Source organism: Chironomus tepperi, unplaced genomic scaffold, assembly GCF_022539635.2.
Source record: "Chironomus tepperi strain 1889 unplaced genomic scaffold, CSIRO-AGI_Ctep_v1 contig_244, whole genome shotgun sequence".
In the NCBI taxonomy this organism is placed as follows: Eukaryota; Metazoa; Arthropoda; class Insecta; order Diptera; family Chironomidae; genus Chironomus; species Chironomus tepperi.
This window is the reverse complement of record NW_027226366.1, coordinates 1939061-1952192: the sequence shown is the minus strand read 5'-3', so window position 1 is coordinate 1952192 and position 13132 is coordinate 1939061. Positions and strand designations below refer to the sequence as shown.

General features: G+C 34.1%; 1 protein-coding gene across 3 annotated transcripts in view; it reads right to left on the bottom strand.

Moving 5' to 3' along the window:
• Lasp (LIM and SH3 domain protein Lasp) overlaps nt 1-13132 on the bottom strand; it is a 29989-nt gene that overhangs the window by 4998 nt on the left and 11859 nt on the right. For all 3 annotated transcript variants that reach the window (XM_070641149.1, XM_070641148.1, XM_070641150.1), the window contains exons 3-4: nt 618-750; nt 264-399 (exon numbers count right to left, since the gene is read on the bottom strand). In XM_070641149.1, coding sequence (XP_070497250.1) covers nt 264-399; nt 618-750 — 269 coding nt within the window. The remainder of the gene's footprint in view (nt 1-263; nt 400-617; nt 751-13132) is intronic.

The following is a 13132-nucleotide window of genomic DNA, read 5'->3' as shown; positions in this document are numbered from 1 at the left end:
AGTGGAAAATAAGTGTATTAAATAGCATTAACAATTTGCCAGGAAATTATATTTTATTTGACATCAAACATCCTCAGTGAAATTACTTTATTTTAATGGCATAAAACTAAAATGTATTCATTAAGGAACAAGAATAAAACTTCTATGCTGATCAGTACATAGTTGTGATTCAGTTTTATATTCTTAATTGAACGAATATAAAAAAATAAAAATAAAATCGATCATAAAAATTACATACACGACTAACATAGATGGACACTTACCTCGAATGTCTATTACATCGGTTAATTCGCGTTGTCGTTCCATAGCTGCTTTCTTTTGAATCTCGCCATGATACGCGACATTGGAAATATTCATGGTATTTTGCTTGATTCTTAATGTTTCTGGATCATCGGCAATCTATTTTTAAGATATAAATGACATCGATTTTAATTATCGGATTCTTCCTTCATTTGGGGTCAATTAGGATATTACGTAACGATCTTAATTGTCATTTGGTACCTTCTTTCATCTTGTAATAACATTATGTATTTGTAGTCTGAATATATTTGGATCCAGCACTTATTTATGCAGCGTTACGTGACATCCAGATAAACCCCATCTGGCGATCAACTTACCTGTGTCAATTTTCCTTTTGATTTCTCAAATTCAGCGTGATATTGTACATTTGATTGAATTTTTGTGTTTTCGGCAATCCGTTTTAATTCTGGTGTTTCAGCTATCGTTGTGGCTTTCGCTTTTGGAATGTGCCTGGGAAAAGAAGACAAAATTGTTTAAATGCAAAGCATGTACATGAGTGCATTTGACTACAATGTGTGTTTATAATTTTGTATTACAATCTTTTGTTTCTCTCTGTTTATGCTTTAATGTGGGTCCACCTTCAAATAACATGTATGACTATGTTTAATTGAATAATGCATGTACGTTCATGAAATTATTGTATTCCTATTATGACTAGCTGCATAGAAATTTTTTTTGAATTTTAATTTTTTTAGAGCAAGGTTGGAGGTGTGTTGATTTTTGGGAAAATTTGCAATTTTAGGAAGTCAGGTACAATGTCAATGGAAATGTCAATTTTGAATGCAAATGAGTTTTGTGATGTTTAGAAACTATATTCAAGAAATTGTAATTTGCATCAGTTTCGTTAAATTTTTTGCATCAATTTAAACTTTGCATCAGTTTTCGTTAAATATTTACATTGAATTTCGTTGAAAATTTGACTGAATTTTGAACAATTAACATTTTTGCATCATTTTTCATCAAATGTTTGTCAAGTTTGCATCTTTTTGTGTCGTTTTGTCAGTTTTGCATCTTTTTTCGACAAATTTTTGAATCATTGTCATTCAAAATTTGCTTTTTTCATCCAAAAGTTTTAATTTGTTCCAATATTTGCCTCAATTTTCATTAAAATTCCCAAAATTTTTGCATCATTTCCCCTGTTTTGCATCTTTTATCAGACAATAAATTTAAATTTTACATCCGTTGCAAAGACTTTCCCAATTCCGTTCATACCGAACCAAAATAAATCTATAAATAAATCTAATTTAAACAATGCCTTATTTTTTCTCAAATTAATTTCTGTATGCACATACGTTTAAAGCAAATCGATTCTCTAGAAATCAAAACTAATATTTTTGAATTGATTGAAGAGGAAATTGAAATTTTTCACATAGCTTGTTTGAGTCAACAGACAAAAAAGGAAGGCAAATGAAATTTTTCATTATTTTTCAACAATCCAACACGCTCAAATTAAGTCAATTTATTATCGTATTTGAAAATATCTCAATTTATAATCAACACAAACATAATGCTTGAGTAGCCGATAATGATTAAGGTGATGATGATGCAATTGTAATGCTTAGTTGAACAAACATTTACGGTGAATTTCAAACAATCTGATTAAACAACATTGCGACATAAAAGGCGTCTCAAACTTGACAATTTTATTATAGCTTCATTTCCATTTCCAGCTCTAGTTCCGTAATATTACTTAAACTTTCACTTATGTGAACAATTATGCTTACTATATGGAAATTCTTTTTATCAAAATTGATAGACTTTTTATCCGAAAATCACTTGATCACACATATAGACGCAGGTGGGTAGATCAAATACTTGGGAAATTTAAAATTTCATTGTTAAGCCACAGGCTTTTTTCAATTTGTCACTTTAAAGTACGGTTGAATGAATATTCATAAATGAGTATTGTGTTACAATGCATATGTCGGTGCCAAAAGTCTTGAAACTTTTTTCTCAAAAATAAAAAGCCTCCATCGACCTCGACTCTAATCTTTCTTCATTATTATTCCATTTTGTATATAAAATTGCTATTGTTCTGTCCGCTGTAATTAGGAGTGAAACAAAATTTCGTTTCAGAAGCTCGTAAACGGGTCAGAGTCTTTAACAAAAATATGTTTTATAAATGAAAAATTTAGTGCAATTGTGGACCAACGGGCAGTCGATGGAAATTATCACACAGTAAATGAGATGAAGTTTATTTTTTTAATCGTCAAGTTTTTTTTTCTGTGAGAAGTAAAAGAATCGCGGTTAATTGTTGACTCAAATGTTTTAAAAGAAATCGTGAAATCTCCTTACATCAAAAAGTTTTTATTAAAGCATTTATTTTGAGTTATTTTAGTCTTAATTGATTCAGTTTGACTCTTAATTGTTGAGAAAAAATTTAACGGATTTTTGAATTTCAAATTTTTGCATCTTTTTTAGCGAAAACCAAAATGACGCGAAAATTCAAATTATTAATTTCAAATCGAAAATGATAGTTGAACTTAAAAGTTGCAAAACTTGAACCTTGACTAAAATGATGCGAAAAATTCAAATCAAAAATGACAGTTGAACTCAAAATTTGCATACAAAACGTTATTAAGTAACACAACAAGTAAATTGACTCATTCAGAAACTATTTCCATTCAAGAAATGCGCATTACCAAGTCTTTAAATCCAATCGTCGTCGACAAAACATGTTTTATATTATCTTTCAATCTTTTCTGCATATAAATTTTTTAGCTTATTTTTCTACAAAATTAAATAAGTCTATAAAATTACTAATGAAGCGTTGACATACGCAGTGTGATTGACATTCAACTTTAATTCATAAAATTTGTTCCCCTCAAACAATCCATTCAATTGTCACAGGCATTGTATAAAGGAAAAATCAAACCGCATTAGAGTTTTTTGCTCAATTTATTTTCATTTCATGGATTTTTTTGGCATTCGTTGTTTTTAAACGCTTTTTATTGACTTACTCTGTTGGTTGGTTGGTTGGTTGGTCATGATCAAATCTTGCGATCGATTTTTCGACCACTTCTACTGCTCTAATTGAACTCAAATTTTTATCACATGTGTATTCCCGATGACAATACAATATTTTCGCATTTCTGTATCACAAAAATGCTTAATTATGCTTTAATTAATATAATAACATTATATATGGGAAAAAAAATCCAAAGTCAATCACGCATATTTTTAATTTGCATGAACTAGACTAATAATAAAGTTGAAAACCAGTTTTTATAGTTCATTGCGCATTGATTTATAATACCAAGCATTAGTTAAAGTACAATTCATCTCTTTTTAAGATATTTATGAAAGAGAAAAAAATTCATAAGTAATTTTCTCACGGATATTCCTAGTAAAAATTCAAAATTCAAAAAACCGTTACAATTTGAATCTCAAACAATCGTTATTGGATCTTGAAATATTGTATAAATATGGTTCTGGGTGTTACTGGATCTTGTTATACTGTATGTATATGATCCTGGATGTTACTGGATCTTGATATACTGCATGTATATGATCCTGGATCTTGATATACTGCATGTATATGATCCTGGATGTTACTGGATCTTGTTATACTGCATGTATATGATCCTGGATGTTACTGGATCTTGTTATACTGCATGTATATGATCCTGGATGTTACTGGATCTTGTTATACTGCATGTAGATGATCCTGGATGTTACTGGATCTTGTTATACTGCATTTGTATGATCCTGGATGTTACTGGATCTTGTTATACTGCATGTATATGATCCTGGATGTTACTGGATCTTGATATACTGCATGTATATGATCCTGGATGTTACTAGATCTTGTCATACTGCATGTATATGATCCTGGATGTTACTGGATCTTGATATACTGCATGTATTTGATCCTGGATGTTACTGGATCTTGTTATACTGCATGTAAATGATCTTGGATTGCAAAAAAAGACTGTTGTAAGGTTTCAATACAAATTTGACAATACTTCACAAGACTAAAAGACAGGATGTTTTGGAGTTTTTGTATAAAATTTCAATATTTTATGAGATCAAAAATCTTTCAAGCGATGTGCATGTCTTACACTAACTTTATCTTCATAAGTTACTTGTTGATCTATAGACTGCACATAAACTAAAATATGTCGTCTTGATTTGAATTCGAAGCTCGAACAGTAATAGTTCGAATGTAGTCCAGACCTGGTTGAGCTAAGCTCAAAAATTTATACAAACTGAACGGTACGAAGCGAGTGAAACTTCTTTGACCTAATAACAGTCGGGCGAACGAAGCGAAGCGAAGTGGAGTCCGACACTTCTGTGACCTAATAACAGTCGGGCGAACGAAGCGAAGCGAAGTGGAGTCCGACACTCCTGTGACCTAATAACAGTCGGGCGAACGAAGCGAAGCGAAGTGGAGTCCGACACTCCTGTGACCTAATAATAGTCGGGCGAACGAAGCGAAGCGAAGTGGAGTCCGACACTCCTGTGACCTAATAACAGTCGGGCGAACGAAGCGAAGCGAAGTGGAGTCCGACACTCCTGTGACCTAATAATAGTCGGGCGAACGAAGCGAAGCGAAGTGGAGTCCGACACTCCTGTGACTTAATAACAGTCGGGCGAACGAAGCAAAGCGAAGTGGAGTCCGACACTCCTGTGACCTAATAACAGTCGGGCGAACGAAGCGAAGCTAAGTGGAGTACGACACTCCTGTGAACTAATAATGTCGGGCGAACGAAGCGAAGCGAAGTGGAGACGTTCGAGCGAAGCTCAAACATAAGCAGTTCGAACGTAGTTCGGACTTGGTTGAGCGAAGCTCATAAATTTTTGCGACCTGAACGGAGCGAAGCGAGTGAAGGCGTGAAAATTTTCCCACAACTAATACCCTTGTGATCTATGAACAGTCGGACGAGCGAAGCGAGATCCGACAACCCCTGTGATCTATGAACAGTCGGACGAGCGAAGCGAGATCCGACAACCCCTGTGATCTATGAACAGTCGGACGAGCGAATCGAAATCCGACAACGCCTGTGATCCGAGCGAAGCTCGAACTTAATTAGTTCGAACGAAGTTCGGACTTGGTTGAGCGAAGCTCACAAATTTTTGCGACCTGAACGGAGCGGAGCGAGTGAAGGTGTGAAAATTTTCCCACAACGAATACCCTTGTGATCCATGAACAGTCGGACGAGCGAAGCGAGATCCGACAACCCCTGTGATCTATGAACAGTCGGACGAGCGAAGCGAAATCCGACAACGCCTGTGATCCGAGCGAAGCTCGAACTTAATTAGTTCGAACGAAGTTCGGACTTGGTTGAGCGAAGCTCACAAATTTTTGCGACCTGAACGGAGCGGAGTGAGTGAAGGCGTGAAAATTTTCCTACAACGAATACCCTTGTGATCCATGAACAGTCGGACGAGCGAAGCGAGATCCGACAACGCCTGTGATCCGAGCGAAGCTCGAACTTAATTAGTTCGAACGAAGTTCGGACTTGGTTGAGCGAAGCTCACAAATTTTTGCGACCTGAACGGAGCGGAGCGAGTGAAGGCGTGAAAATTTTCCTACAACGAATACCCTTGTGATCCATGAACAGTCGGACGAGCGAAGCGAGATCCGACAACCCCTGTGATCTATGAACAGTCGGACGAGCGAAGCGAAATCCGACAACGCCTGTGATCCGAGCGAAGCTCGAACTTAATTAGTTCGAACGAAGTTCGGACTTGGTTGAGCGAAGCTCACAAATTTTTGCGACCTGAACGGAGCGGAGCGAGTGAAGGTGTGAAAATTTTCCCACAACGAATACCCTTGTGATCCATGAACAGTCGGACGAGCGAAGCGAGATCCGACAACCCCTGTGATCTATGAACAGTCGGACGAGCGAAGCGAAATCCGACAACGCCTGTGATCCGAGCGAAGCTCGAACTTAATTAGTTCGAACGAAGTTCGGACTTGGTTGAGCGAAGCTCACAAATTTTGCGACCTGAACGGAGCGGAGTGAGTGAAGGCGTGAAAATTTTCCTACAACGAATACCCTTGTGATCCATGAACAGTCGGACGAGCGAAGCGAGATCCGACAACGCCTGTGATCCGAGCGAAGCTCGAACTTAATTAGTTCGAACGAAGTTCGGACTTGGTTGAGCGAAGCTCACAAATTTTTGCGACCTGAACGGAGCGGAGCGAGTGAAGGCGTGAAAATTTTCCCACAACGAATACCCTTGTGATCTATGAACAGTCGGACGAGCGAAGCGAAATCCGACAACGCCTGTGATCCGAGCGAAGCTCGAACTTAATTAGTTCGAACGAAGTTCGGACTTGGTTGAGCGAAGCTCACAAATTTTTGCGACCTGAACGGAGCGGAGCGAGTGAAGGCGTGAAAATTTTCCTACAACGAATACCCTTGTGAACCATGAACAGTCGGACGAGCGAAGCGAGATTCGACAACGCCTGTGATCCGAGCGAAGCTCGAACTTAATTAGTTCGAACGAAGTTCGGACTTGGTTGAGCGAAGCTCACAAATTTTTGCGACCTGAACGGAGCGGAGCGAGTGAAGGCGTGAAAATTTTCCCACAACGAATATCCTTGTGATCTATGAACAGTCGGACGAGCGAAGCGAAATCCGACAACGCCTGTGATCCGAGCGAAGCTCGAACTTAATTAGTTCGAACGAAGTTCGACTTGGTTGAGCGAAGCTCACAAATTTTTGCGACCTGAACGGAGCGGAGCGAGTGAAGGCGTGAAAATTTTCCTACAACGAATACCCTTGTGAACCATGAACAGTCGGACGAGCGAAGCGAGATTCGACAACCCCTGTGATCTATATCAACAATCATTCCAACAATCGATTAAAATAAACTATTTAGTGATTTGACTAAAAAGAAGTAAATAAAATAAATTTAAAAAAACTTTTTAAAAAAAACGCTTTTTTAAAAAAACCAAAACAGATGTAAAAAAACTTGCGAAAAAATACTTGATCCTTAAGACTAAAAACAAAGCGATCTAAAAAGAAGTAAATAATAAACCTTAAAAAAACTTTTTAAAAAAAAACGCTTTTACGTTAAAAAAAAAAAAAAAAAAAAAACAGAATGATCCAAAAACATAAGTGTTAAAAAAAAAAAAAAAGGAGAAAATAAAATAAATCTACGCTTTATAAAATTTGGAAATATAAATATTTCTTGAGAAAACCAGACTCAAATGTAACTCAAAAATTTTCCCAAAATATAGCAATGTAGTACAAGAACTCAACGACTAAAAAAGCGTGGGGCGTAAACGAAAGATTAAATTAGTTCTTAAGTTTGTAATTTGACCGCCCCACGCTTTTTTAGTCGTTGAGTTCTTGTACTACATTGCTATATTTTGGGAAAATTTTTGAGTTACATTTGAGTCTGGTTTTCTCAAGAAATATTTATATTTCCAAATTTTATAAAGCGTAGATTTATTTTATTTTCTCCTTTTTTAGAGCATTTTTTTAACACTTATGTTTTTGGATCATTCTGTTTTTTTTTTTTTTTTTTTTTTGTAAATTGTTTTGACTTGATGACCTTGAACTTTTTTATTTTATTTTTGTTTCTTTTGCCTCTATTTTCATTCTTCTTCTTTCGTTTTGAAATTGACATTCTTTCGTATGAAAACAGTCTTTTCCTCTACCACACACGTGACTGATAGATAAAACATATTCGAGTAGACACAGGAAATTTTTGCGTTTTTGATTGTTTTACAAACGACTTGGAGTTTTATGAGTCTTGCATTCCAAGTTTTACTGGATGTGATTAAGTGGCGTTGTTGAATTTTTAAACATTTTTCGTTTATTGCTATTTAATTGTTAATCAAATTTTCGCGTTTTGACGCTTGAATTCTTATCGGATATTTGCGAATTAAATGAGCTTTTGTATTCAAATTTGTGAGGTATTGTGGTTAGTAGATGATTAGGTTTTGAGAATGGACTGAATTAAGTTTTAGATAAATCTACTTAAAAGCAGGAAATTGTTATCATATTTTAGGTTAGTCATGGAATTTTGAATGGATTGTAGTTAATTTGAGTGTTTAAGTGCCACAAAGGAGGCAAGGATATTTAACTTAAATCAGATGTAATTGCGGTAAATGTAGTTTAATTAAAAACAACTTCCTTACGGATTTATAATGTTTATTCTTCGAAGTTCAAATGCAGACTGAAGTTTTGTATGAAAAGGTGAAAGTCCACTGTGCACAATAAATACTATTCAAATCTCAAATGAACGTTATAACATTCTAAATGTCTGTTAGGATGTTGCTCGAGATATTAGCCAATATTATTAGATGATTGGTATGTTGTCACAAAGCTATTAAAGAACAGACACAAATCTAGCAGAAGAGGACGGAAATTGTCAATTTTCTAGGCATTTCCTGTCGAAAATAACTCTTATGTTATGTAATTAAGTGAATTAGGATTGAAAATGTTCTTGACAGGAGTTTACTAGTCATTGAGCAACTATAGTCGGTTAATTTTGACAAAAGCTCAATATCCCAGCTAGATTAATGACCAAATTCATTATCTAAACGTCATTTGAGAACAGCATCTTAATTTGCCACACACACGACTCATCTGTTGCTAATAAAATCTAATTAGTTGTTAAGAATTATATGACATGGAAATTAAAATGCTTGTTAACTGCTACCAGTCTTTAAAATACTTTCATTCAGTCATTAACAACATCATCAATTGGTCGATAAACATTTTATCAGATTTAAAAATGTGTCAATGAAATAAAGACACTGATGCTCGGTGATGATAGTGAATTATAGTCGATTTCACAAAAATTATCACCCCGAAATGAAATAAAGACGCCGGTATGCAATAAAGTGAAGATAATTTGAATAAAGTAATGGATATAGTCATGACAACTTGAGTCTAAAGTTATACCCATCAATCAGTCAGCCGGTCGATATCCTCTGAGGAATTGAAGATTGTCTATTGTGCCATAAACAATATATTTATTTATTTTTCAAAACTATAATTTCGAAAATTTTCATACAAAATTTATTCGTAAACCTTTTAATGTAAATTGATATATCATCGAGTATATTATTTTCTAGAAAACTAACGTTTCTCTCTAAATGATGTGCAAAAACAGACAAGAACATTATTCATGATGCCATGTTTAGCATATGGTATTGCCATTCAATGAAATATAACCCCTTGATATGTACTTCATTTAAAAACGCATTTAAATATATTTATTTATTTTTCTATTGCAATGTACATCAGTTGGATTTAAATTTTAAATATATGCAGACTCTTTAATAAATTGATTATGACTTGTGTGTAGGAATAAAAAAAATAATATTGAAAATCCTTCATCATTTGGCATAAACAAATGAATAATGCTGACCTATCTCTCAACAATTGACTGGGAAAGTAGGAGGAATTAAAATAAAAGAGGCTTACTAATGTCTTCGAATGGTATTAATTTCTATGAAACAATCTTATAAATTTGTATTGCTGCTTAATGACTCGCTACAATTGTGGAACTGTAAATTTGATAAAACTTATCAATTTGATAAGCTTACTTGGACTTAATTGATATGATATAACTTTGCATTGTGACTTTTTTCAAATTTTGTTAGGTAAAAGGAAAGCCAACTGTGATGGAAAATTTCTGATTTTTATAAGAAAAGTTAAAAAAAATTACAAAAACCGTTACATTTTTAAATTTAAATTTTTGAATGTTTATGGTTTTGAGTTGAGAATTTGTAGGGTTTTGGTATTGCATAACTAGGATGTTAGAAGAAAATTGAATTTGTAACGTTTTGGATGTCGAAAATCGGAACTTGAAGGGATTTGGCAGTCCAAAATTTGAATTTGTAAGGTTTTAGAAGTGGCAAATAAGATTTATGAGAATTTCAAGATAGAAAATGAACTTTTCGAGATTCAGATGCATACTTAAAAGACAGTTCTTGTAAGTAAAACAGTTATTCAAGTGATCGGCCAAATAAAAAGAAATCCCATAAATTGAAACTCACTTGAAACTTCACAAATTGACCATTAAATTAAAAACTCGTGAATATTAGTGAAATTACACAGAACATTAAAATAAATGCGCTTAAAATTATCCATGCCATCTGTTGAAACCAAAACCAAAAAAAACTTTCATCTCTTAAGATCATGGCATTGCTTCCAGCTAGGAAAGAAAGATATATCGACTTCATCTCCTCTTTTATTTATCGTGTATAAACTGCATAAGAACATTAAAAAAAACTAAACACTAAAAGTATAAATTATGCAGAAATTGAAGAAATCGGTGACATTTAAGAAAGAAACTAACAACTTTAAATGGTAATACAATTGTCCATAACTGTTTTCCTTGCACACAATTATTATTATTATATATAGTGCTTAAAAAAAATAAGGAACTGAAAATGGTGTTATAAACAGCATGAAATTGCAGAAGAAAGTAATTTTCAATTTTTATTTCATTCATTTAATCGGCTGTTCATAAGTGACGTTGTGGACATTACAGCCTCAATCAAAAATTTAGTATTGAACTTCTTTCATCTCTGTAGGTCAGTGTTGTCCAAACATACCTTGGGGAAACCTCGACCAAAACCGTACAAAACATACGGTTCATGTCATTTCCAGTGTGCCGCGATCCACAGTTTGGACAGCATTGCTGTAGATCAATAATAATTACTATGACTAGTGTCAGACCCCCTAACACAGTAATGAGCAACCTTAGTGGTGAACCTAGACCAAAACCATACAACGCATACGGTTCATGGCATTTCTATGAGTGCCGCGACACACAGTTTGGACAACATTGCTGTATATCAATAATAATTACTATAACTAGTGTCAGACCCCACAGAGTAATGAGAAACCTTAGAGGCTAACTACGACCAAAACCATACAAGACATACGGTTCATGTCATTTAGAAAAGGCTTGACGAAACACTGGTGTACCGCAGCTCACAGATTGCTCACCACTGCTCTAACATCATCAAATGCCATAACATCATTGACAAATGACCCCCATAGAAATAAGAAGTAAATAAAAAGTATGAAAATATCAATTCTAACCTTCTTTCCACCGTCATTTCTTTAAAGTGGCTCATTACAAACAATGATAATAACACCGTCGTCTATTATTATAAGAATTTAAATTAGCTTACAGTAGTATTTAGAAAATAAATAGTAACCATGTTTAACTAACTGAATTGATGATGAATGAATTGTTAGCATCAGTAATTATCACACAAGTTATGTTGGACATTAATGACACGAGAGGGGAAAAAGAAATGAACGAAAGATAAATTTAAAGTTGAAAGAATTATGATCTCCATTTCGCCTTAAGCTTCACCTTTGTGCAAACATATAGAGCGCTAAATCCACGTCGTAAAGACGCCAATGATAAATCGTTTGAACTCCTTATAATGTGGATATATATGTAAGTTGAGCATAAAGTCTCACTATTCTTAAATACATTCGATTAGTGGAACTAGGCTAAGATTTATCGTAATATAACTTAAATGAATGAATTGCCTTTAAGTTTTTTCAAGACATGAATAATTTTTCATCATTTCTGTATGATCTTTACATTAACAAATTAGAAAATAGAATTAAATGAGCAAGGTAATGTTCTACTTCAATCATTTTTTCTTAAAGATCCACACCCGATCGGCACATATTGAATGTTGCAACAAAGGCAACGAAACGGCAGTATGCTTTGACTCAAGTGGTAGTCACTTGACCAGATGGTTTAGAATACTTAGAATCAAGTGGCAGCTATTTGGGGAAAATAACGAAATTTGCCAAGAAGATGCGACTTGGTTCTAAGTATACTGCCGCCTATGGTAACTCTATGCTAGGGTGACATCGTTTCAATTTGTGCCTATCAGAACATTGTGAATATTTTGAAAAAAGAAGATCCAGTGAGTCATTTTAGGAAAAGTCTCACTATTTGAGTTTGGACCAAATTTCATTTAAAGCCTGACATATTTATCCAAATAGGATCTTGGGTTCGATGCTCACCCTCTCAGTGGGTTCGACGATTACTTCTTTGCATTTTCATACTGCCTAGTCTTTCAAACTTAATTATTTAGCTCTCAATCTTCTTCAGTTCCACTTTCCGTCATGTTCCATGAATTGACTGATCTCCCACACACTAATATGCACATTACATTTTTTTGAATGAATTTATTATCAAAATGATATGATACAGAAAGAAATTTAACTGTTTACGTGCTGACAGACATGCTCGTTGTATGTATTATGAAATTAATAACACTTCAAATCAATTAATTATTAACGCATTCGTTATCGGTCTCGTGATTACTGCTTTTTTTTTTGTTTAAAGATATGTAATGAATTTTTGTGATAAATGATGAAATATGTGCGGAATGTGGGCTGATCAATTGTTTTGGGCTTTGAGATACCGAAAAGTTTTAAATTTAGGTATCAAAAGTGAAAAAGCCGTTAGTTCAAAATTTGAATTCTAAGTTCAAAAAATTTAAATTTTAAAAAACCGTTAAATTGTAAAAATCTGTATTCAGTCTTAGAATCAATAAATCTCTGTCTACACCTCTGTATATGCACAGACGAAAAAACTTTAATAATAATGTGAAAATGATGATTTTAATTTTCACTTAGTCTTTCAAAATCAGCACGTAAAGCGATGGTAAATGATGCAAAATGTGCTTTATGGTGACGACTAGGGAAATAAAAAATTTCATGAGAAAATCCACATTCAGCCACACAATTGCTATTCTAGTCGAGTAATCGAAAGAGAGACAGTATTGTAAGACGGAAAAGATGCATTATGTATGCAGAGATGCAGATGCATCAGATGAGATAATAATATTTTTTGGAAAATGATATGTCTCTGTTGTATA